This window comes from Propithecus coquereli, unplaced genomic scaffold, assembly GCF_000956105.1.
Source record: "Propithecus coquereli isolate 6110/MARCELLA unplaced genomic scaffold, Pcoq_1.0 Scaffold83, whole genome shotgun sequence".
Classification (NCBI taxonomy): domain Eukaryota; kingdom Metazoa; phylum Chordata; class Mammalia; order Primates; family Indriidae; genus Propithecus; species Propithecus coquereli.
Genome location: NW_012154507.1, coordinates 3,135,133 through 3,159,294, shown reverse-complemented (window position 1 = coordinate 3,159,294; position 24,162 = coordinate 3,135,133). Strand labels below are relative to the sequence as shown.

Sequence of the window (24,162 nt, the reverse complement as noted above, 5' to 3'; positions counted from 1 at the left end):
CATGAGGAAGAACTTAAATGTTACCACTACAAAAAACCACCAAACCATGATGATAAACATTAAGAGAGAAAGTAAAGAACAAAGGATCCACATAACAACCGGAAATCAATTAATAAAATGACAGGAATAAGCCCTCCCACATCAATAATAACTTCGATGTAACCAGATTAAACTTTCTACTTAAAAGATATAGACTGGCTAAATGGATAAAAAAAACATGACCCAGCTACATGCTGCCGAAGAGAACATCATCTCATCTATAAAGACAAATACAGACACAACGTAAAGAGATGGAAAAAGATATTCCATGCAAAAGGAAACCAAAAATGAGCAGCAGTAGCTATACTTGTATCAGATAAAACAGACTTTAAGTCAAAAACAGTAAAAGCAGACAAGAAATGGTCATCATATAATGATAAAGGGATCCATTCAGCAAGAAGATAAAACAATTCTAAACATGTATGCACCTAACACCAGAGCACCCAGATATATAAAAAATATTAGATCTAAAGGGAGAGATAGACTCCAGTGCAATATTTTGGGACTTCATCACCACACTCTCAGCATTAGACAGATCATCTAGACATAAAATTAACAAAGGAACATTGGATTTAAACTGCACATTAAACCAAATAGACCTGACAAACATGTATAAAACATTTCATCAACAGCTACAAAGTACACATTCTTCTTATCACAGGGAGCATTATCTAGGATAGACCATATGTCAAAACAAGTCTCAATAAATTTTAGAAATTGAAATCATGGTTGTGCGTGGTGGCTCATATCTGTAATCCTAGCACTCTGGAAGGCCAAGACAGGAGGATTGCTTGAAGCCAGGAGTTCAAGACCAGCCTGAGCAACAGTAAGACCTCAGACCTCTTCTCTACTAAAAATAGAAAAATATTAGTCAGTGTGGTGGCATGTGCCTGTAGTCCCAGCTACCTGGGAAGCTGAGGTAGAAGGATAGCTTGGGCCCAGGAGTTCAAGGTTATAGTGAGCTATGGTCACACCACTGCACTCCAGCCTGGGCAACAAGAGACTCTGTCTCTAAAAACAAAAGAAAATAATGATACTAAAAAAATTAATTGGTCACTATTGAAGGGTGCTAGTGAACCAACTCATTATTATGAAAACTGGTAAATATACACAAAAACTGGTCATTATGGTACGCTTACTTTATTATGACTACATAAATACTATTCACATCTGGACAATATAGTTACTGAGATTATGAGGTTTCCTTCCTCACAACTTGTTCTCTAGGCTTAATAATTGTTTTGCTTTTTGTTTGCTCAATTTTGTATGTATCTATCATCAGTTCACCTGCAAACTGCACAAGTTAAGCGTAAATCTCCTCTTAGTACAATTAAAAAACAAACTCTATTCAGTTCTGTTTCCCAGAGCCCTGGGCCTCCTGCTCCAATTTGAACTACTGCTTCCCAAGCTTGCTGCACTGCAGCCACCTTAGACAACTCCTTCACTCGCCATCAGCCACAATTCCCTTAGTCCTTTCTGGGGATGGATCCCATTCTCTCTTCTTTTCTTGGCTTACACTCTCATTTGTGTGAAGTAACAATCTCAGTTTCCTAAGAGAGGGTTAATGGGAGGAGGTAAACTTTGAGACCTTGTGTGCCTGAACATGCCTCTCTGCCCTCACACTTGATTGACTGGATATAGAACTCTAGGTTAGAAGGTATTGTCCCTCAGAATTTTCAGGGCACTGTTCTCCTAGCTCTTCAAAATGCTGTTGAGAAATCCAAGGCTACTCTGACTCTTAGATGAAATTTCTCTTTCTGGATGCTTCTAGACTTCTCTCTTTATCCCAACAGTTGTACATCTATTAATACATTTAATGATATAGGTCGGTGTGAATCTACTCTTATTCATAGTGCTAGGCAGTCAATGGGCTCCCTCAATCTAGAATTCATATCCTACAATTCTGGAAAAAAATTGTAAACTCTTTCATTAATCATTTGCTCCCGCTATTTTTTTTCTTAAATTTCTACTATTTGGATATTATACTTCCTGGATTGGCCCACTTAATTTTCTTATCTAGTCTCTCCTATTTCACGTCTCTCTTTGTTCTACTTAATGATAGATTTCCTTAATTTCATTTTTTTTTTTTTGAGACAGAGTGTCACTCTGTTGCCCGGGCTAGAGTGCTGTGGCATCAGCCTAGCTCACAGCAACCTCAAACTCCTGGGCTCAAGCGATCCTCCTGCCTCAGCCTCCCAGGTAGCTGGGACTACCGGCACGCGCCACCATGCCTGGCTAATATTTTCTATATATTTTTAGCTGTCCAATTAATTTCTTTCTATTTTTGGTAGAGACGGGGTCTCGCTGTTGCTCAGGCTGGTCTCGAACTCCTGAGCTCAAACAATCCGCCCGCCTCGGCCTCCCAGAGTGCTAGGATTATAGGCGTGAGCCACCGCGCCCGGCCAGATTTCCTTAATTTCATGTTCTAGTTTTCTATTGCATCTTACATTTCTGTTCTCATATTTTTATACTTCAAAGAACTATTTTTGTGGTTCTCTGAGTGTTCTTTTTTAATATCTATTCTCATTTGACAAATGAAACATCTGGTCTCTTTCAGATATTATAGTAACACTTGTGTTTAAAAGTTCTTTTCTCCTTGTATTACTTTCATTTATTGTATCAAAACAGTTTTCTTCCTAGATGTTTGGTTTGACCTCTTTTAGTTTTGAAGCTTTCTTTAAATGTCTACTGTCGCCTGTGATTCTTGAAATTTTATTTTATTTCTTTTTCTTTTTTTTTTGAGACAGAGTCTCACTCTGTTGCCCAGGCTAGAGTGCCAGGGCGTCAGCCTAGCTCACAGCAACCTCAAACTCCTGGGCTCAAGCGATCCTCCTGCCTCAGCCTCCCGAGTAGCTGGGACTACAGGCACGCGCCACCATGCCCGGCTAATTTTTTCTATATATTTTTAGCTGTCCAGTTAATTTCTTTCTATTTTTGGTAGAGACGGGGTCTCGCTCTTGCTCAGGCTGGTCTCGAACTCCTGACCTTGAGCGATCCACCCGCCTCGGCCTCCCAGAGTGCTAGGATTACAGGTGTGAGCCACCGCGCCTGGCCTGAAATGATATTTTATATGCTTATTTCTAAAATGAACTAAAAAAGCTAAAAAATGTCAACTTCCCCCATATCTTCGCTCTCATAGTGATTTCCTTTATCATCCTTTAATTGTCAGATTAGAATTTAATGTTGTGTCTCAGTCACTAATCAAACTACAAACTCCTCTGGGACAGGAAATATACCTTTTTATCAACTCCTAATACAAAGCCTGGCACACAATAGGAACTCAATAACTGCTAGTTGAACTGAACTACTATAGATTAGATTGACTCATTTCTCTCATGAAAAATTACTATACACTGTTCAAGAGTTGAATATAATCTCAATTTCCAACCCATATAGAAATTATCCTGACAACATGGGGGAGAACAGAACATCAATCATAAAATTTAGTTAGTGTTTACAGTTTACAAAAGTGATTTGTAGCCAAGTCTGGTGGTCTGCACCTGTAGTCCCAGCTAATAGGGAGACTGAGGTGGGAGGATTGCTTAAGCCCAGCAGTTTGAGGCTGCAGTGAGCTATGATTGCATCACTGCACTCCAGCCTGGGCAACAGAGCAAGATACTGTCTCTTTAAGAAAAAAAATAAATAGAAGGCTTCCTAATATCTCCTTTAATATTCTAGGTACCTAAGCAGCTACCATTACCCCATTTTACTACTGTTACACTGTTTCCAGAAAGAAAAAGAAAATGTATTTGGAATACTTAACCACATACCTGAAAACTAATCATATCCCAAAATCCATCCAGATCTGTACAGGTAGTCTCCTTTTCACCTCGTTTATATTCACAATCATTCACTAGTTCTTCAAATTGTTTGAACCTTTCCTTCATAAGGAGTCTTGTTTGACCAACTGCTGTGCGAATAAGATCTTTAGCTAAAGGAAATAAGAGGTTTTTTTAAAGTTAAAGGACAAAACAGGACCTTTATTGCAAGCCAGGCAACTGGTTAAGACTTCACCCCAAATATCTTTATGGAGTCAAATTCTTCAAGCAAAACAAAAAATATCTACCACAAAATTTTGTCATACAAATACTGAGTATTAACTATTTGCTTCAATTCCTGATCTAAATTTGCAATATTCACTCTCATATCTATTGCACACAAACAGCATTCTACTTCTCCTTGTATTCAACCTCAAACAACTCTTTTCACGTAAGTATCTAAGAAAGACTTCACACTGACAGCACAAAAACAATTTTTTCTGAACAGCTTCCCCAGATAAGATAAAGGAACTTTTTAGAAAATCTTTTACATATCAATTTAAGTAATTTTCATTCACAAAGGATTTTTGTATAAGCAATATCAGATATTACATCACCCATAAAGTCATATAAAAAAATTAATAATAGATGTCTAAGTTAAAGGAATAACAGTCAATATTCTAATTACTTATATCTTTTAAGTCATATATAATTTTGGCACAGAGATATTAGGGAATATATGTTGGGATATGAAAAATTCTTGCTATTTTGAATAATAATGAAACTATAAAGTTGGATAACACTAGATTTTTATGTTTTAGATAAACATAGCCACATTAAACGAAACAAAGCTAAACATCAAAAAATACATTTCCTCACCATCATCTGGAATGTCCAATTCAAGCTTCTTGTCCCACTCAAGGCAATGTGAAGTTAATTTTGCAGTTTCTGACTGGAGAATATTTCTAAAATTATGACATACATTTCAGTTTTACAAGCATTTCTCATACTAGAATCTAAGTATTAGCATTATGACACTATGACCCATAATATTTGGAAGTTATAAAAGGTAGGCACAATATTAATTTTCCAGAGTTGATGTTTAATTATTTTATGAACTGTGATGCATTCAAATCCATAAATACAAGCTGATACCATGTGTACACCCATCCTTTGATATCTAAAACTTACGTGAATAGATGACACTAAGAACCCACATTTCTGGTTTGTTCTGCTCTCATTTTTTAGAGGCTGTTAAGAGACATTCCTTAGTGTGCATTAGATTCTCTGTTATTGTCCATGAAACTAAGGCCAACCCAACTGTCAGGAGTAAGTTGAAGCTAAAGACTGTTAAATCTGATCACAGTGATAGAGCCTCAAAGATTCTAATTATTAGGGTTTGCTTGTCTAAAGGCAGTGGTTCTCAACTAGGGTCAATTTTGCTCCCCAGGGGACATCTGGTGATGTCTGGAGATATTTTTTTGGTTGTCACGACTGGAGTAGAGCTGTTGGCTAGGGACGCTACAAAACATCCTACAATGTACAGGATGGACCCCCACAACAAGAAGTATACAATCTTAAGTGTCAATGAGGCTAAGGTTGGGAAATTCAGGCCCAAGGAAAGTTTGTTTGTATATAAAAAGCATCCTAGCATGTGAAGAAATTGGAATCCTTGTACACTGTTGGTAAGAATGTAAAATTGTACAGCTGCTATAGAAAACATTATGGCAGCTCCTCAAGAAATTTAAAACAGAAGTACCATATAATCCAGAAATTCAACTTCTGGGTATATATCCAAAAGAACTGAGAGCAGGGTCAAAAAGAGATATTTGCACACCCATGTTCATAGCTATTAACAATAGCTAAAACATGAAACAAGCCCAGAGTCCATTGACAGATGAATGGATAAGCAAAATGTGGGGTGTGTGTGGGTGTGGGTGTGTGTGTGGTGTGTGTACGTATGTATATGTAGCCTTAAAAAGAAAGAAATTCTGACATGTTCTACAACACAGATGAAACTTGAGGATATTATGCTAAGTGAGATAAGCCAGTCATAAAAAGACAAATACTGTATGATTCTACTTATATGAGATAGCATATTGAAAATCATAGAGGCAGAAAGTAGAATGGGTTTGCCAGGGGCTGGGGAAGGAATGGGAAATTATGGTTTAGTGGGTGTAGAGTTTCAGTTTTAGTGGATGAAATGAGCTTGAGGCCAGGAGTTTGAGACCAGCCTGAGCAAGAGCAAGACGCTGTCGCCACTAAAAATAGAAAAATTAGCCAGGCATGGTGGTGTGCGCCTATAGTCCAAGTTACTTAGGAGGAGGATTACTTGAGCCCAGGAGCTGGAGGTTCCAATGAGCTATGATGATACCACTGTACTCTAGCCAAGGCAACAGAGTAAGATCCTGTCTCTAAAAAAAAAAAAAAGCGGTGAAAATCACCTAACGGCAGTTTCTCCCTAACTCACCTGCTATATTAAGGCTAAAAATATTTTGATTTAGGCTGGGTGTGGCAGCTCACACCTGCAATCCCAGCACTATGGGAAGCTGAGGTGGGAGGATCATTTGAGCCATGGAGTTCAAGACCGGGCTGTGCAACAGAGCCAGATCCTGTCTCTATAAAATATTTTAAAAATTAGCAGGGCATGGTGGCACGTGCCTGTAGTCCTAGGTACTTGGGAGGCTAAGCTGGGAGGATCACTTGAGTGCCAGGAGTTCCAGGCTGCAGTGGGCTATGATCATGCAACTGCATTCCAGCCTGGGGGATAGAGGAAGACCCCTCATTTTGAATTTTAGTTTTAAATGTCTAGACACCGATAAAAAATTCTTACACTAAAAACAAACAGACAAACCTGAAATATGGCACATCATGTTGTGGCTGAGATAGCTGTCCTTCATTTATTTCAAGTGATGAGACCTCTTTTATTGGAAGGTCATTTGAATTTTTAGCAGTAACTTCACTATGATTTAAGACATGTTCTATAAAGAAAATATTACATATAAATTTCAAAGCAGCAGTTCCTAAAATGACATCCCTCACAAAAACACATTTTTTTTAAATCCTTCAATTTTTACAATGTTGAATTTTAAAATTTTATTTCTGCCTCAATTATTTCACTCATATTTCTAAAGTGGCTCTCAATATTTTTAATTTCTTCCAATTTACATTTATTGCCCCTCTCTTCTTAATCTGTATTCTTCATTCCAACTCTATCTTTACCCATGCTTTCCCATCTTTTCTAACCCTGAGTCACACCCCTGAACTATATGGTGAAAAAGAGATCTAAACAAATCTGAGAAGTAATAATCCAGAAAAGTAAGTAAAAATTTAATTGAAATACTCTACCTTCATTCCAAACTGTTAGAGAACTCAAAGGACTTTGTGATTTACTTGAATCTTGCTGTACTGTCTCAGTAACGTAAATTTTACATTTTAGTGCCAAAATTTCTTTTGTGGCTTCTTGACTCTTATCACTAAAAACAATAGCAAAAATATACTTCATGAAACATGAACTCCAGATATCTAATTGAGGAGTTTCAACATTGTGCTTCTTTTTATTAATCAGGGATATAATAGAAACATCTCTAATTTTTAAAAATATATTTATTTAGCAGGGGGGGAATTTTAAACACCTATAGTGTGAACATCCATCTTACTAATTAATTATAATGAGATTCAAAGATTTTGAAGGTCTCTTAATGGTACATAAGCACTTAATAGTCCTGGATGCTGCTGAGCCATTTCTAGTACATTTGCTGCCAGGCAGTATTTACAAAACGTCCTTGCCTTTTCTTTTAAAGATTCCAACTGATTTCCTCCTCATTTTGCAAGTTAATCATTTTTGTCTTTAGAGGTAGTTTTTCTAAAGTACTACTCAGCCAGAAAAAAAAAAGAGGAGGAAAAAAGCCATATCTGAGCTCCAATATTATAGCAATTTTCTTCTTTTGAAAAATCTGTGTCGTAATTAAGTCACTTATTAAATGAAAAAACCCACAAATTGTACAGTAAAAATAATGCATAGGAAACACCAAAAATGTCAAATCTATTATTATAGCCTTCTCAAGAGTTTTTTTAAAAGAATAAATTTTCATGATTTCTAATTAACATAGTTCACTAAGTAATAACTTTTAAAAAGCACAGGCCAAATCTAAGAAAGGCATTTGTTAACCCATTTTAGCAAGGGACTTATTATTAATTAAGATTATATTCTTACTCTTCTGTTTTCAAAGGGGTCCAGTTGTAACTGGGTGTCAAGAAAGCATTGGCACTTCTGGGAGTCATAGGTGTTACTTGATAGGTCTTCAGACCATCCAGTGGCTGAAACATAAAATCTTTAGGTGCAAAGGAATTCTTCCCTTTCATTTTTGCAGTATTTGCCTTAGGTAAGTTTTCCATTTTTGATGAGACTTCATCTGGATCTATTCCATTTGTCATACCAGTTTGTGAATCCAAAGTATTTTCTTCACTATCAATTTTACAAGAAATACCCTAGGATGTAAGTAAACACAGTACAGTAAGAATTTATCTCTCCTATGGATATATTCGACCAATTTTTACAGGCCTGATAATGTGACAATTGAAATATATGTCCTCTGTACATAATTTGAGAGACAATAACACATGAATTAAATGTATAAATGGAATCAGAAGACCAGCTACATTAAACCATTGCTGTGATCTGGGAACAGAGAACCAATTCTTATTAAAAGACTAAATAACACCTCTTAGGCATTACAACAAATTAAAATATAAGAAAATTAACATGGAAAAGTGTATTCGACAAATATATATCTTTTTACTTAAATTATGCTGATAATTATAATGGTTTGAGAATTAGAAATCTAATGTTTTATTGAATGACTACTATTGTTAAGAACCAAATTCTTTTGTTAAATAATCTTAGATTATAAATAACCCTATCACAAGAGCAATATTTTTCAGTGTGACATAGAAAGATTAATCACATAAAATACAAAGCAGATTTCTTCACCTTGGTTTGTCACTTGGTATTTAAACATATTAATAATTTTTAGAGTTTCTAAGTGTCTGATTTTTAATGAGATATGAACTCAAACCAGGGTATTTCAACCCGTACAAGAGTTTGAGTGGTAACACCATCCCTGAGGCCAGCGTAACAGTTAAAGTAAAAACTGGTGATAATCCTTAAGATGAAAATAAATCTCAAGGGAGTAGCTATGAGGTCCAGCTGCTTTATCTGTAAAGATTCACCTTATGTTGTCTTCCTTGGAGGATCTGTGTTTGATTATTATTAAGAATCTAGCCAGGTTACTTAATCTTCGGCATACTTTTTTTTCTTAAAGTTAAGGAATTATACCATGGATTATAAACCAAGGGGTTGGGTCCTCAAATGGTACCTGTTTTTTGAAGACCTTATTAAAAACTGTGCTAGGCCGGGGGCAGTGGCTCATGCCTGTAATCCTAGCACTCTGCAAGGCCAAGGCAGGAGGATTGCTTGAGCTCAGGGGTTGGAGACCAGCACGAGCAAAAGTGAGACCCCATCTCTACTAAAAAAAAACAAAAACAAAAACAAAACAACCTATGCTAGATGCTGGCAGAAATGTTAGCTTATTCAGTTCTTAAAACTAGTCTATGTAGGTATTCCATGTTAGAGATAGAAAAACAAACTTACATAATTTGCCCAGGATTATGCAGCTAATTGGAAGCAGAAACAATATTCAAACCCAGGCTTAATCGACTCCAAAGTCAATGCATTTCACCGTACTCAATCCTATCTCTTAGCTAATTCCCATATAAAGGTTTCTCTCAGCTGTGTTTTTATTTTTCTCTATCTTCTGTTAACCAAATTATTCTTTCTCTACTTATAAGGCTGGGAGAATAGGATACCTGAAGAACAGCAATAACACCACAGTAAATCCTCTTGATGCTTTCTTATGGTTCAAAAGGTTTAAATAGACATGTAGGTTAACCTCTTGAAGCAGTTCTGTGTGCTTCATTTCAACTTTATGGAAGGAGCAATGAGATTTTCAAAGCATCTAGAAATAAACAGATGTTTATACTCTACCTTGTCAGGTTTTGTCGCTATCATTTTGGCAGGTCTTCCTTTATTTGGTGCCTTTCTTTCTGGTTCATTGTCTAAATAAAAATGAAATAAGATATGCACTCTTGACTAAATAGAACACTGCATTAAAAGTACCAATTTTAAAAGGCTGGGCATGGTGGCTCATGCCTGTAATCCTAGCACTTTGGGAGGCTGCGGCGGGAGAATTGCTTGAGCCCAGGAGTTCAAGACCAGCCTGAGGAACATAGCGAGACTCTGTCTCTATACAAATAGAAAAATTAGCCGGGTGTGGTGGCCTGTAGTCCCAGCTACTGGGGAGGCTGAGGCAAGATGATCACTTGAGTCCAGGAATCTGAGGCTGAGGCTGCAGTGAGCTATGATTGTGCCACTGCACTCCAGCCCAGGCAACAGAATGAGACCCTGTCTCAAAAAATAAAGTACTAGGTCATTTGGGAAAGGAAAAGAAGGCAATAAGAATGTAAGTCTTGAAGGATTTTTGTGAGTAAAAGCCATATTATAAAGTAGGTTAAAAACAAATGAAATTTCCTGACAAGTATAAACCAAACAAAACAAAGGTGTTTTACCCTTTTCATCTGAGTACCAAATACAGGTTGAGTATTTCTTATCCAAAACACTTGGGACAGAGGTGTTTCAGATTCTAGATTTTGGAATATTTGTATTATACTTAACAGTTCAGCATCTCTAATCCAGAAATCCAAAATCTAAAGTGCTCCAATGAGTGAGCATGACCTTTGAGCAACATGTTGGCACTCCAGATTTTGGAACATTTTGGATTTTCAATTTTTAGATGAGGGATGCTCAACCTGTACATGTTTATTACAGACAATTAGGAAAATACAGAAAAGCACAGAGAGGGGCAACAACAAATCATCTAAGATTCCATTACTCAGTTAACACTTTAGGGTATGTTTTTGTAGCTTTTTCCTATGTCCCCATATTCACATACTATTAATATTTTTAAAATTGTGGTCCTACTGTTCAGAGTTTGACTTATTTTTCTTTGCCACTTAATATATCATGAATGATGTCATTAAGTGTTCTTTTATAACATTATTCTTCATGGCTACATTTTATTCCACCAAATGAATCAACAGTGACTTATTTGGGCCATTAATTTTTCACTTTGAAGCACTGCGTCCATGTTCAGGTGCTTCAGTGTTTGGGCACCCACCGTGTGCTAATTGGATATCAGGGCACAGAACCTGTCTTTAGGAATTGGAATCTTCCATTTCCTCCTCTCCTACTCAAAGAAGTACATGATGATTTTAAACATTGAACACAAAAACCTCAAGGACCAAAACATTCTTGTTCAGTCTCTGATCAAGAAATAGTTCTTACCATCAGTAGCTCTTGAGACTGGCTTTCTTGCTGTGGTAGATGAGACTGTTCCAGCAATCTGCTTTGCTGCTTGAGTAGCTGATCGAGTCATTCTCACGGACGGGGGCACTACAGGCTGTACAACTGTGGAAAAAAATAATCAAATTAAACGTTCTTTGTAATTTTTAAATTCTTGCTGTGGTAGCATCAGAGTTTATAATAATTGCTAATATTCCTACCTTTTTTCTCTTTGTCCAACAGTTTCTTTTCAGAAGTTTGTCTTTGACCAGGTCGTATTGCTTGAACATCACTCCCATTATTGATCTATTTAAGAGATTAGGTGCTATATAATTGCATAATGAATCAAATCATCACTTTTTTTTAATCTGTAAATTGACTCCTCATCTGTAATCTGACAATTTTAAATGACTCAACACAAAATCTACTTCTCCAAGTAAAATGAAATGAAGAAAAAGGTTTCCATTACATAAATTTCCTTACATCCTTTAGAATCATAGAATTTAGAAATGTTCATAATCTAAGCTACTTATAGCTGACTGCACTTTGGAAGGCTGAGGATTGCTTGAGGCTAGGAGTTCGAGATCAGGCAGAACAAGAAGGAGATCCTGTCTCTACAAAAAATAAAAAAATTAGCCGAACATGGTGACATGCGCCTGTAGTCCCCGCTACTACACGAGGATGGCTGAAAGCCCAGGAGTTCGAGGCTGCAGTGAGCTATAATCATGCCACTGCACTCCAGCCTGGATGATGGAGCAAGACCTTATCTCTTTAAAACAAACAAATAAACAAAAAAACCTGACTATAATCTTCTCAGGGTCCTTAAACACACCAGGCAAGCTTTCACTTCAAAACCCTTGAATTTTGCCTAGAAAATGCTTGTCCTGGATAAAAAGCTCTTTCCCATGGTTCACTCCTCTACTTCCTTAAAGACTTCACTCAAAATGCCACTTTCTCAGTGAGGCCCTCCTTGACTGCCCCCAATCAAAATTCTATCCCACAACTATTAAATAATACTCCCCATCTCCTTTCTTTTTTTTTTTTTTATCTCCCCCATAATACTTATGACCATCTGACATACTATATATATTTTTTACTGCCTGTCTTACATGTAAGTTTCATGAAGACAGTGAATTTTGTTTTATTCACTACTGTATCCAAGAGCCTAGAACAGTCCCAGGATCACGGTAGTAATACAAAATCTATATGCATCATGAAACTTAGCTTCCTCACCTGGTAAAAAGGCATACTATTTCCTCCTTGCCTACTTCACTTTCTTTTGGAAACCCTCCTAATACCTATTATGGTATTTTGAAGACTCCTAAGTAAGTTTGTAACACCCACCCTTTGTGCTTTCTACCCCATCTGCATTTTATGCAGGTTACTTGGAATGCATAATAGGAGTCCAATAAACACTTGATCTTAGCCAAAAGGCTGAGAAGTGATAGTAGCACAGTAAACAACAAAGAGTGTGACACAAAGATAAAGTTTGCTACGAATCTCATATGGGATGTTTGGGCAAACAATATTTTAAGTGAAAATTTACACAGCATCTATGTCACCAAACCAATGACAATGATTTTGGTAACTGTTAACTAAATTAATCATTATGTTTGAATCTGATATTAGATTAAAAATGAATTTACTTCCTCTGGGGAAAAAAGTATAATTTTTCATTTTAGTAATATTAATAATTACCTATTATCAACTATACCTTAGTCTGTTCCATCTGGTCTTTGGCCTTTGACCTTGTAATCCGTACAGAAGACGAAATAGCCTTAAAACAGTCAAAAGAAGTAAAAAAAAAAAAAAAAAAAAAAACAAAAAAACAAAATGAATTGGCAAAAGTTTACTTCCACGTTTTATTACGAAATAAAGTTCTCATTTTAAAGTTAAATTTTATCCTTAATCATTTATGGCAAAGAGATACTTGGTTAACTTAAATTCCTATTTCTTCTGGTTCTGACTTGATTTAAATTAAGTTTAAGAGCTTCAAAATTTACTCATATTTCTCAGTGAGGAGAAGAAAGAAGAAATTTCAAATTATATTTTCCAGGTATTGGAATTCTCATTAATATGGTTATCTAGACATATTTGGGAATGGGGTAGATAAGCAGACTCAAGTATTAAGATCTTTTGTTTTCTGTTTATAAGAAGATATCTTATAGCTTATTTTCCTATTTAACAATTTGCTTTCAAATTTCATGATTATGCACTTTCAATAAGAAAATGGAAACTTGATCACAAAATATGGAAAAAATCTAGCAAGAGAAAGATTAAAAGTGATAAGATTTACTAACTTTGTAAAATTCCTCAAGAAGCATAATCACAGACTTCTCTAGATTAGAAGCCATTTTCTCCTCCAAATCACCGTGAAAACCTAGCACTAAAGAAACTAGGCTTTCTAATTTTTTACACCCTAGAGTGTGTAAAAAAAGCAAAATTCAGCAATGACTATTGTCTAAATAGAAAAAAAAAAAAACAATTATGGGCCAGGCACGGTGGCTCACGGCTATAATCCTAGCACTCTGGGAGGCCGAGGCCAGAGGATAACTTGAGGTGAGGAGCTCGAGACCAGCCTGAGCAAGAGTGAGATCCTGTCTCTACTAAAAATAGAAATATTAGCCGGGCATCATGGCATGTGCCTATAGTACTGCTACTTGGGAGGCTGAGGCAGGAGGATCCCTTGAGCCCAGGAGTTTGAGGTTGCTGTGAGCTAGGCTGACGCCACGGCACTGTACTCAGGGCAAAAGAATGAGACTCTATCTCAAAAAAAAAGAAAAATTATGGTGAATATTGTTATTTAACACATTGACATACCTTTTCTTCCCCCACATACATTTTTTAAATAGTTGTTTACAGTTTATTACAATGATTAGCATCCTACATGTTCTTGAAAAGCCAGCTTATATCTAACCCTTTCCAAGAGTTTCTCTTTGTTGTTCCTCCAAACAGAAACAATCTCTCTTTCCTCTAATATATATAGAATATATTTATCTATATCTTCTCACCTTGAGTTGTATTCTGTTAGTTTTGGTCTCTTCCATATTATCCTAAGGTCATACATAGAGTAAATAACTAAAGAGCTGTCAAATGAATCAATGAGATTCACAAGGCTCAGAAAAATAAGCAATATCTTGAGTCTTTATATTATTCAATTCTTACTTAAATCAGGAATGTATATGCAGTCAGTGAGATCTTTTAAACATATTCTTCAAAATGAGATCTTTTATATATATCTTTCAATTAGCAAATCACCGATAATTACCTAATTTATAATTTAGCTGTCTGTGTTCAAACTTCATCCTGTCTAATTCATTGTACCGTGCTCTTCTTTAGATTACTCTACCATTAACTTCTATCTTCTGTTTTAGTTCTCCTGCCACTCTGACCAGTCCTTCTCAGCCTGGTACCTGACTTCTGCCCATCTAAAGATGCTCTCTAGACCCCACTCTTTTTCATAATTTTACATATTCTTATTGGAGTGGTCTCATTTAGTCCTATAGCTTAAAAGCCCACTGTACTCCCAATACTATATCCTAAATCTACATCTTAACATCGATTTCCATCCAAATTTTTATTCCCAATTGCCTGATATCTGGATGGCCCAAACAAGTTTAAAAAAAACAAAAAACGTTCATGCAACCACTTAAACCTATTCCTTTTCTTGCCTTCTTCATTTCTTTTAGCAGCAGCATAATTTGTGTGGTTGATCAAACTAATAGCTTCAGAATCATCTTATCTCTAACTTTTCAGTTTCTTTTACCCCTCACTAACTACTTGGTCACCAGTCCTGTCAAATGCATCTCTTAAGATGTCTTATATCTATTTCTTCCTTATTGAGCCCACTGCCCCAATAAACTTATCCCAGCTTACGTATTCTATTATAGTAGTTTCACAATTGGTCTCCCAATCTATAAGTACTTCCCTTTCCAGACAATAATCTTTAAGGCTATGAGAATTTTCCTGAATTATTAATTTGATAATGGTCCTACCCTCATTTATAAACTTCCCCTGACTCTTCATAACCTATGGGATAAATGCCAAATTCTTTGGCAGAGCATCGTTCAGCCTGGTTCTACCCACTTTCCTGGTTTTATCATATCTCAACTTATCTATAGCTATCTTAAGAGACCTCATTTTCATTCTTTGAAGCTACTATTATATCATTCCCACCTCCTACCAACTAGTTAAGTGAATAAAGGGACTAAAGGGAAGGGGCTGTTTTAGCCATTTAATCTCTTAAAGAAAATTTCAGATAAAAGGAATCATTCCTTTATATCAAGTTAAGATACTAAATTTACCTTTTTTGGCTCAGCTTTCATAGCATTCTGGTTTGATGAAAGAAAATAAGGCATATTAGGTCTATAAAGACCTACTTTAAATACTCCTCGTTTAGCTTTCTCTCTCTGCTCTTTCAATTTTTGTAGTTGCTTTTCTTCTTTGTATTTTTGGAGCATCTGTTTTCGTTGGTCAGCTAGAACAGTTCTCATTGACCCTAGGCAGAAAAAATCCCCAAACAACACAGTATATAAAACATTTCAGATAAAAAGTTATGCAAGCAACTAAAAAATCATTTTTGTCTATTTTCAACTGCTGCTTTTAATGAACCAGGTGCAATGGTGAGCCTGTAGTCCCAGCTGCTTGGGAGGTTGAGGCAGGAGGATCACTTGAGACCTGGAGTTGGAGTCCAGCCTGGGCAACATAGCGAGAAACAGCCCACCCCGCCAAAAAAGAAATGCTTTTAATACTTCTTGTAATTCCCTAGCACTCTAACAAGTTATTTCAACACCTAGTCTTTTAAAATTTGTATTCTTTTGCCTTCACATGCTCAAATATTTATTAGCTACTTGCTATATACTAGGCATGTATTGTTTTCCTTTTAAGTTAATTAACTTGTATAATAGCCAGCCTCCAACCTGACCTCCACAGATTCTCACCCCCGGTAATATTGCCCTTGCATCATCTCTCGCACTGAATAAGGCTGACCTGTGTACTTAAGAGAGCTTTATGAAAGGATAGAGTATGACTTCTAAGACTAGGTACCTTTTGCCTTGCTCTCTCTCAGATCACTTGTTCTAGGGGAAGGGAGTGGCCATGTGGAACCATAAGGAGACTCAAGCAGCCCCATGAAGATGTTTACATGATAAAGAACTACGGCCTCCTGCCAAAAGCCAGCATCAATTTGCTATGAGTCAGTCATCTTGGAGGCAGATCTTCCACCCTCAACTGAGCCTTCATATGTATCTCTGGATGATATCTTGACTGCTACCTTCAGAACCACCCAGCTAAACTGCACCCAAATTCATGACCCACACAAATTGCGTGAAATAATGTTTACTATTTACACTGGCTAAGTTTTGGGGTAACTAATACAATTATAAGTGCTATTTATAATGTTATATTTTTAATAATATATAGTATAATAAGACGTACTCCACTCCTTCTCACCTACTCAAGGACATTCTTCCAACAATTTACCCTCTCATTCATCTGTATTTTTCCTCTCTACTGGATTACTGCCATCACAAAGTTACAAACATGCAGTAATTTCTCCCAACCCACATCCTCATCTAGCTACTTGTCTCATTTCTCTAGTCTTGTTTAAGGTAAAATTCTTCAAGAAAGTTATCTATATATCTCTATTTTTAACACTCTTTACATTCCCCCCTTTTAAAATTATGAAAAATTTCAGATATACACAAAAGCTTAATATAATCAATCCCACATTCCTATCACCCAGACTCAACAATTATACACATTTTGCTGCATTTGGGTTTTTAAATAACAAATTCTACTCACAAGATTTCATCTCTAAATAGTTTAGTATGCAACTCTAAAAAATAAAGACATTTCCCTTCGTAACCACAATAGCATTATCACACCTAACAAAATTAGCGGTAATTCCTTGTTATCATCTGTTATAGGGTCCAGATTTAAGCTTCCTAGTTTCAAAGAGATGTTTTTTTAAACCAGTGATTTATTCAAATAAGAAATCAGGCAAGATCTATCTACACATTTTATATGGATGTCTTTTAAATCTCTTTATCTAATACAGATCCTCCTCCCCTCCTTTTCATGCCATTGTCTTTAGTCAATTGTCCTATTCAATGTCCTGCACTCTGTACTTGGAAATTTACTCATTTCTCTAGCTCTGTTTTCCATAAACTGGAAATTATATCCAAGGGCTTGATTAGACTCGCGTTCAACTTTCAGTGCAAGAGCATGTTGTCCTAGGTAGTGCTGCTATTCCTCTCCAACCCATTCTGATCTGGCCTTTACTTCCCGAACCTCACTCTACCAAAACCCCTCATCAAGATCACTAGTGACCACCACCACAGAGATGAAGTTCAAATCTCACTTCTGCTGACCATGGTGGCTCATGCCTGTAATCCCAGCACTTTGAAAGGCCAAGGCGGGAGGATCACTTGAAGTCAAGAGTTCAAATTTTCACTTCTAAAATTACTTCACCTGACAAGCAGTACTGACTGTCAGTTCATTTATTCTCTCCTCCTTGATATGCATTTTTTCACTTGGTTTCTAAGATATCACATTTTTCTGGCTGTCCTCTACTTTACTTTGCACTGCTCCTCAGTTCTTTGCTAGTTTCCCCTCACATCCTTGCCCTCTAAAAGTTGGCGTGCTCACCACCCCCCTTCTCTCCTTTTCCACACCACAACTCTGGATAATCAGGCCAGGTGAAGCGGCTCACACCTGTAATCCTAGCACTTTGGGAGGCCAAGGTGGGAGAGGATGACTTGAGGTCAGGAGTTCGAGACCAGCCTGAGCGAGACTGAGACCCCATCTCTACCAAAAATAGAAAAAAATTAGCCGGGTGTGGTGGCAGTGCCTGCAGTCCCAGCTGCTCGGAAGGCTGAGGCAGGAGGATCGCTTGAGCCCAGGAGTTTGAGGTTGCTGTGAGCTAGGCTGACGCCCTGGCACTCTAGCCTAGGTAACAGAGTGAGACTGTGTCTCAAAAAAAAAAAAAGAAAAAAGAAAAACAAAAAAACTCTGTATAATGACATCCAGTCTTATAGCTTCAAACACCACGTACAAGTTGACAACTCCTGAATTTATATCTCCAGCTCAGACTTTCCCCCAACTCATCTTGCATATCCAACTACCTTTTCATCATCTCCCCTTACATATCTAATAGGCATCACAAATTTAATATGTCCAAAACTGAACACTTAATCTTACCACACCCCAAAACTTTTCCTCCCTTACTCTTTCATAATTTAGTAAATGACCACTCCATATTTTTAGTTGTTCAGAATAAAAACCTTAGTATCATCCTGAGTCCCCTTTCTTTCTCAATCCCACATCCAATCTATCAGGCAATCCTGTGGTTCAACTTTCGAAATATGTCCAGAATGTAACCACTTATCTTTGCTGCTACCACCCTTATCAGCCATCAACTAAATTATTGCAATAGTTTCTTTCCTGGTCTCCATGAAGACATGCTTGCCACCCTACAATCTATTCTCAACACAGCAGCCAATGTAAATTTTGGGGGGGGGGCTTTGGGTGGGGGGCAGTGGATATCTCTTGCTACGTTGCCCAGGCTGGAGCGCAATGGTCATTCACAGGCATGATCATAGCACACTGTAGCCTCAAACTCCTGGACTCAAAATCTTCCTGCGTCGGCATAACATGTAGCTGGGATTACAGGCATGCTGTGTTGGCTCCAAAGTGATCCTTTTAAAACATAAATCAGATTATATAAACACCTATTAATCCATGAATGGTATCTAATTTCACTCAGAGTAAAAGCCAATGTCCTTATAACTATGGTCCTCAGGGCTCTACAGGATCTGGCCCCCTTGTTCATTCTTCTCTATCCATGGTCACCTCTTTGCTTTCTCTGGAACATAACAGGCCCACTCAGACCTCTAAGCTTTTGCAAATGAGAAATAAACAAAGATATTTTAATACCATATTGACATGGTTCGACTTTCATTTGAGAGATTTTGGTCAAGGAATGGAACATTTGAGAGGACAACAGCAGAGGCAAGGAAATGACTTAGGAGGCAATAACATCACCCCTTCTCAGATAAAAAATGTTTGGTTCTTTCTGCCATTCACCATTTATCCTTGCTTTATTTCATTGCCATCTAGCTCCCAATGCCTGCTATATAAACACAACTAAATAGGAGTCCAGTGACTGCTGGTTAAAAGCAAAAGTCATTTTCAGTTCTCTTTCTCCTTCTCTGTAGCATCCTTTCCTTCTAAGACACTCTATCTAAGACTTTTTATCTTTTTCTGAGATTATTCCTTTCTACAGTTGGTTCTTTCCTCCCTAACAGCCCCAAATTCTTTTGGCCAAACTGCAAGGATGAATTCTTTGCTCCTTTTGCTACATAACATTTTCATTGATAATGTATTCTTATTTCATGGATTCTTTAATCATTCTATTTTTATGTTTCTTTTCAATTTTCTTGTTTACACTTCTCTTACCCAAGCTCCAGAAGTAAGAACTTTAGGATTCCCATAAGGCAATATAGACAAGAAAGTGCTATAATACTCTACAGGTGAATGGCTTTAGCCTAGTTAGGACCTTCACAAGACTTTACTTTAAAGAAATAGTATTTAGTTATAGAAAAGAAGTTATTTAAAATGGCATTTCAAAATCTTACTCTTCTGATCAGGGCTTTTTTTAACTCACAAGCATTAAACCAACTTTTAGGCTGGGTGCAGTGGCTCACACCTGTAATCCTAGCACTCTGGGAGGCAGAAGTGGGAGGACTGCTTGAGCCCAGGAGTTTGAGTTTACAGTGAGCTATGACGACACGACTGCACTGTAGCCGTGCATCAGAGCAAGACTCTGCCTCTTAAAAAACAAAAAACAAATAAGCAAAAAACCCCAACTTTTATTCACTCTTCAAAGTACTTGAAATTACAATAGACCTTTACTTACTTGGCTTGACACTGGCCTTTTCTGAAACAAGCTCTTGAGATGTCTCATCTAATTCAACAAGAATTCTACCTTCTGGGGTTGGAATGTTGACATCTTTCAAACCAAAATGTCTATTCCGTTCATATTCCTTGTGTCTGTTTTCTTTCTGAGACAGTGATTTCCTATGAGCAATTTTAGTTCTAATCATTTCAGTACTTAAATCCTTTCTGTGTCGACTGATAAAATGTGATGAAGACATCCTGTCAAGGAAAAGAGAGGTAGAAACTAACTTACGTGGATTTTCACTGTTTAAAAAATTAAGAGTACAGTTCATCTCCTGTCCCACCTCAGAGCCTTCTGACATAAAAGTATTAAAATGCATAATGGAATAAATATATGACACTGATGAGTGGGAACAAGATTATCAGAGGACAAGACACTACAACCTATTTTGGAGTTCTAAATAGGAATTTTATTAACAGATGGAGAAGCCAGGAAGTTACAGTTCAGAACACAGACAAGAGGCTCTGGGCTTACCGTAGAGAACATCACAAAACAAAATGTGAAGTAAAGGTGAAAATAGGGAAAATAAGTGAAGAACTATATTAATAGTTTCCTTAACCTTCCCCTGACGATGAATGCAGGTAGTCTAGCATTCTTCTCAAGCCAAAAAACAAAAACAAACCAAAAAAACCCCCACATGAGATGCCTATTAGGCATGTAGGGATAATAAATATGCACTTGGATAGAGATAGATCTGGATAGAGATGCAAATGGCAATGTATGTGGGAAGGGTGACAAACTTCCATGCCCTCTCTAGGAGCACACCCATCCTCCAGGAACCTCCGTGTGTTCAGCTATCCAGAAGCTCTCTGAACCTAGTCTTTGTGGGTTTTTACAGAAGCTTCATTACATAAGCATGATTGATTAATAAATCAATAGCCATTGGGGATCAGCAAGATCAGCTCAACCTTCATTCCCTCTCCCCTCCCCAAAGGTTGGGGGTGGTGAATGTCCCAACTTTCTAATCACTGTCAAGGTGGGTCTGGTGACCAGCTCCCATCCTGAAGCCACCTAGGGGTGTCCAGTCATCATTCATATTAGCATACAAAAAGACATCACTTGGGAGACTCCAAGGATGTTAGGAGTTGTATGCCAGGAAACTGGAGGAAGACCAAATATGTATTTCACAGTATCACAATAACCATATCAATTTGCCCCATTATTTTCATTTATGCAAGAAATCATATAGTATACTTGGCACACACCCTTTTCTTTGAGAATATATTCAAGCAAAACAAGTGAAGACAGCAAAGATGATGTCATGAGGTCCTCTAACAAACAGTGGACCCAACTAGAATAAAGGACAGTGGAAAGTTTGAGGGGGTCACGTATGCAGCTGGTATGGAGAACTACCAGGCCAAACTAGAGAAAGAGGGCTGTGATTAGGTTTAAAAGGTCATAGATGCATTGTAGCATATTCTTCAACAAGAGTAAGAAAACTCCAGGTAAAAGAAAAATTGGCACAAGAAACAGAATTAAAATGTTACATGATTTTAAGCATTCAATAAAGTATAAAAAATCAGAATCTGTCTGACCTGCATGCTAATAACATTCTCCTTTACGCTAATAACATTCTCTGGAAGTAACAATGTGCTTTTCATCAAGAAATCTCCTCCACTATTTGATTTGTCACCTCCTGCAAGTATTAGTTTGCTAAATATTAAAGAAAAACTAAGACTTATGTACTAGTTATTTTAAAATACAGAATAGCACTATACAGAGAGCAAGAGAAAGAGAGAGAATGAACATTAAAGACATATTTAATTATCAGAATAACCCTAAAAGGTAGTTACTATTATCGTCCTTCTGCAGATGAGGTGAATTAACTGCCCACATTAGCACAGCTAAAAGGTAGTGGATTTGGGATTCCAAGCCAGGCAGCCTGGCTCTTCACACACATCTGAGTTTTCTTTGGTTGACTGGAGTTTCTTCCACCTTTAAAGTCTAGAATGCGTTAGTCTTGCTTGCCTAGAGGTTCTCAACCGGACAATTTCAGTTGTCACAGGATCTGGGAGGAGCTACTGGAATTCAATGTCGGGGCCAGGGATGCTAAACGTCCCTCATCGTGAAGAATTGTTTGACCCCCAAAGGCCAATTACGCCCCGGTGGTGAAACGCTGACTGCTACAAAGATCATGGCAACGAATATTTACTGTTCTGGAGGACTGTGTTATCAGCTCCGGAAGGTCCTGGAGGAGCCTTCCCCCGACTGGCGTCCGGCTCGCAGCCGCCGGTCCTCAGACCTTTCTAGACCTACAACGAAAGCGGGCCAGCGTCCTCCCTCCAGTTCCCCAACATCCACCTACCTGAGGAAGCTTCTAGCGTGAAACCTCAAACAGACAAAAAATAAAAGAATCCTAGGCCTGGACGACTACCGTCGGCTCTGACGCAGAAACGCCTCCAACGCGAACCTTCACAAAATTCAAACTTCCCGCACCGAGCGTCTGACTGGAGAGGCTTTAACGAACACTTCCGGAAGAAGCGCCCGCCCCTTCCCTTCGCCGAGGCTTACGATTGGTTCGCTCAGCGCGACATTTGAATTGATTGAAAGGTGACGGGACGGTTCAAAGAATGGATGTGAGGGGAAAAACGGGCCGTACCGCGACGCGGGATGGTAGGGGCGGGCGCTGTGGCTGGGCGAGACTTGGCAAGCGGCGGGCATTTGCCCCCGGAGTCCTGGGCGGCGAGGAGAAGCCGCGCTGGGCACTTGGCTGCTGGGCTGTGGTAGTTGCGTCCTCAGCTCCCTGGGCCTCTGGGGTTCCAGAGGAAAAGCAAAGGGACTCAGGTGGGGGAGCCACAGGCTCAGCGGCCTCCTTGAAGCCGTGGACGGGATTCAGAGTTTGGAGGGTTTCTTAATGTCCTTTTTGAGTCACAGAAATCCTGCAGACCTTATTGGAATGTTTTCTTTCCTAAACGTTTTAAAGAAAGGGCCTGCTATACCAAATATCTCCTTAAGTTTAGTGTTACCTTCAACGTCACCAGTCTTTTTTCTTTCTTCTCTAGTCCTTTTTTTGTTGAGGTAACGTGTTCATAGTCTTTTTTTTTAAGGGGACAATTTGATGAGTTTTGATATATGTAAACAGCTGTGTAACCACTACCCAATCAGGATGTAGAACATTTCCATCACCCAGAAGAGAGTTCACTCCCTCCCGCCGGCCCTATTCTGGTCAATCTCCCACCACTTAGGCAGCCCCTTCTGAGAGTAGTAGGTACTCTGGGATCTTCGTGAACCAGCAGTTAGTAGTTTTTATTGTTGAGAAGTATTCCCTTCAAGGAAATACTTTATGCATTCAACTGTTGATGGACATTTGGATTGTTTTCAGTTTTTGGCTATTATAAGCAAAGTTGCTATAAACATTCTTGTACAAGTCTTTTCGTGGGCATATTTTATTTATCTTGGGGAAATATAGGTGTGGAATTTCTGTGTATATTTATAAGAAATTGCCTAGCAGTTTTCCAAAGTGGTTGTACTATTTTACACTACCACCTGCGATGTATGAAGGTGCTAGTTTCACATGCTTTCCAACATAGGGGATTATCAGTCTCTAATTTTAACCCTGCTCATGGGTGTGAAATGGCATCATTTTAGTTTTGCAGTTTTCCAGTGACTAATGATGATCATCTTCTGATGTGCTTGTTGGCTATTTTTATATCTCGTTTTATGAAATGTCTATTCGAGTCTTTTGCCTATGTTTTTAAAGTTGGGAATTATTGTTTTAAATTTGGTTGTCTTTATTATTCATTTGTAGGAATTCTATTTATTCTGGGTACAAGACCTTTGTCAGATATGTATATTTGAATATAACCTCCCACTCTGTAGGTGATCTTTTTTTAAATAAACTTTTAATTTTAGATCATTTTAGATTCACAGAAAAATTACAGAGTTGAGAATTCGTGTTTGCCCCACGTTTCTTCCTGTTTACATTAGTATGGTACATTTGTTACAATTAATGAAATGGTACTGATATACTATTATTAACTAAAGTCAATATTTTATTCAAATTTCCT

The 24,162-nt window shown here is 37.7% G+C and overlaps 1 protein-coding gene across 1 annotated transcript in view; it reads right to left on the bottom strand.

The window, feature by feature from the left end:
- DLGAP5 (discs, large (Drosophila) homolog-associated protein 5) overlaps positions 1-22,492 on the bottom strand; it is a 45,630-nt gene extending 23,138 nt beyond the window's left edge. The window contains exons 1-12 of the mRNA XM_012663739.1: positions 22,461-22,492; positions 20,114-20,352; positions 15,501-15,694; positions 12,911-12,973; positions 11,418-11,502; positions 11,200-11,322; positions 9,844-9,914; positions 8,014-8,288; positions 7,146-7,273; positions 6,652-6,778; positions 4,677-4,762; positions 3,810-3,970 (exon numbers count right to left, since the gene is read on the bottom strand). Coding sequence (XP_012519193.1) covers positions 3,810-3,970; positions 4,677-4,762; positions 6,652-6,778; positions 7,146-7,273; positions 8,014-8,288; positions 9,844-9,914; positions 11,200-11,322; positions 11,418-11,502; positions 12,911-12,973; positions 15,501-15,694; positions 20,114-20,351 — 1,551 coding nt within the window. The 5' untranslated portion in view covers position 20,352; positions 22,461-22,492. The remainder of the gene's footprint in view (positions 1-3,809; positions 3,971-4,676; positions 4,763-6,651; positions 6,779-7,145; positions 7,274-8,013; positions 8,289-9,843; positions 9,915-11,199; positions 11,323-11,417; positions 11,503-12,910; positions 12,974-15,500; positions 15,695-20,113; positions 20,353-22,460) is intronic.
- Positions 22,493-24,162: the final 1,670 nt, after the last annotated feature.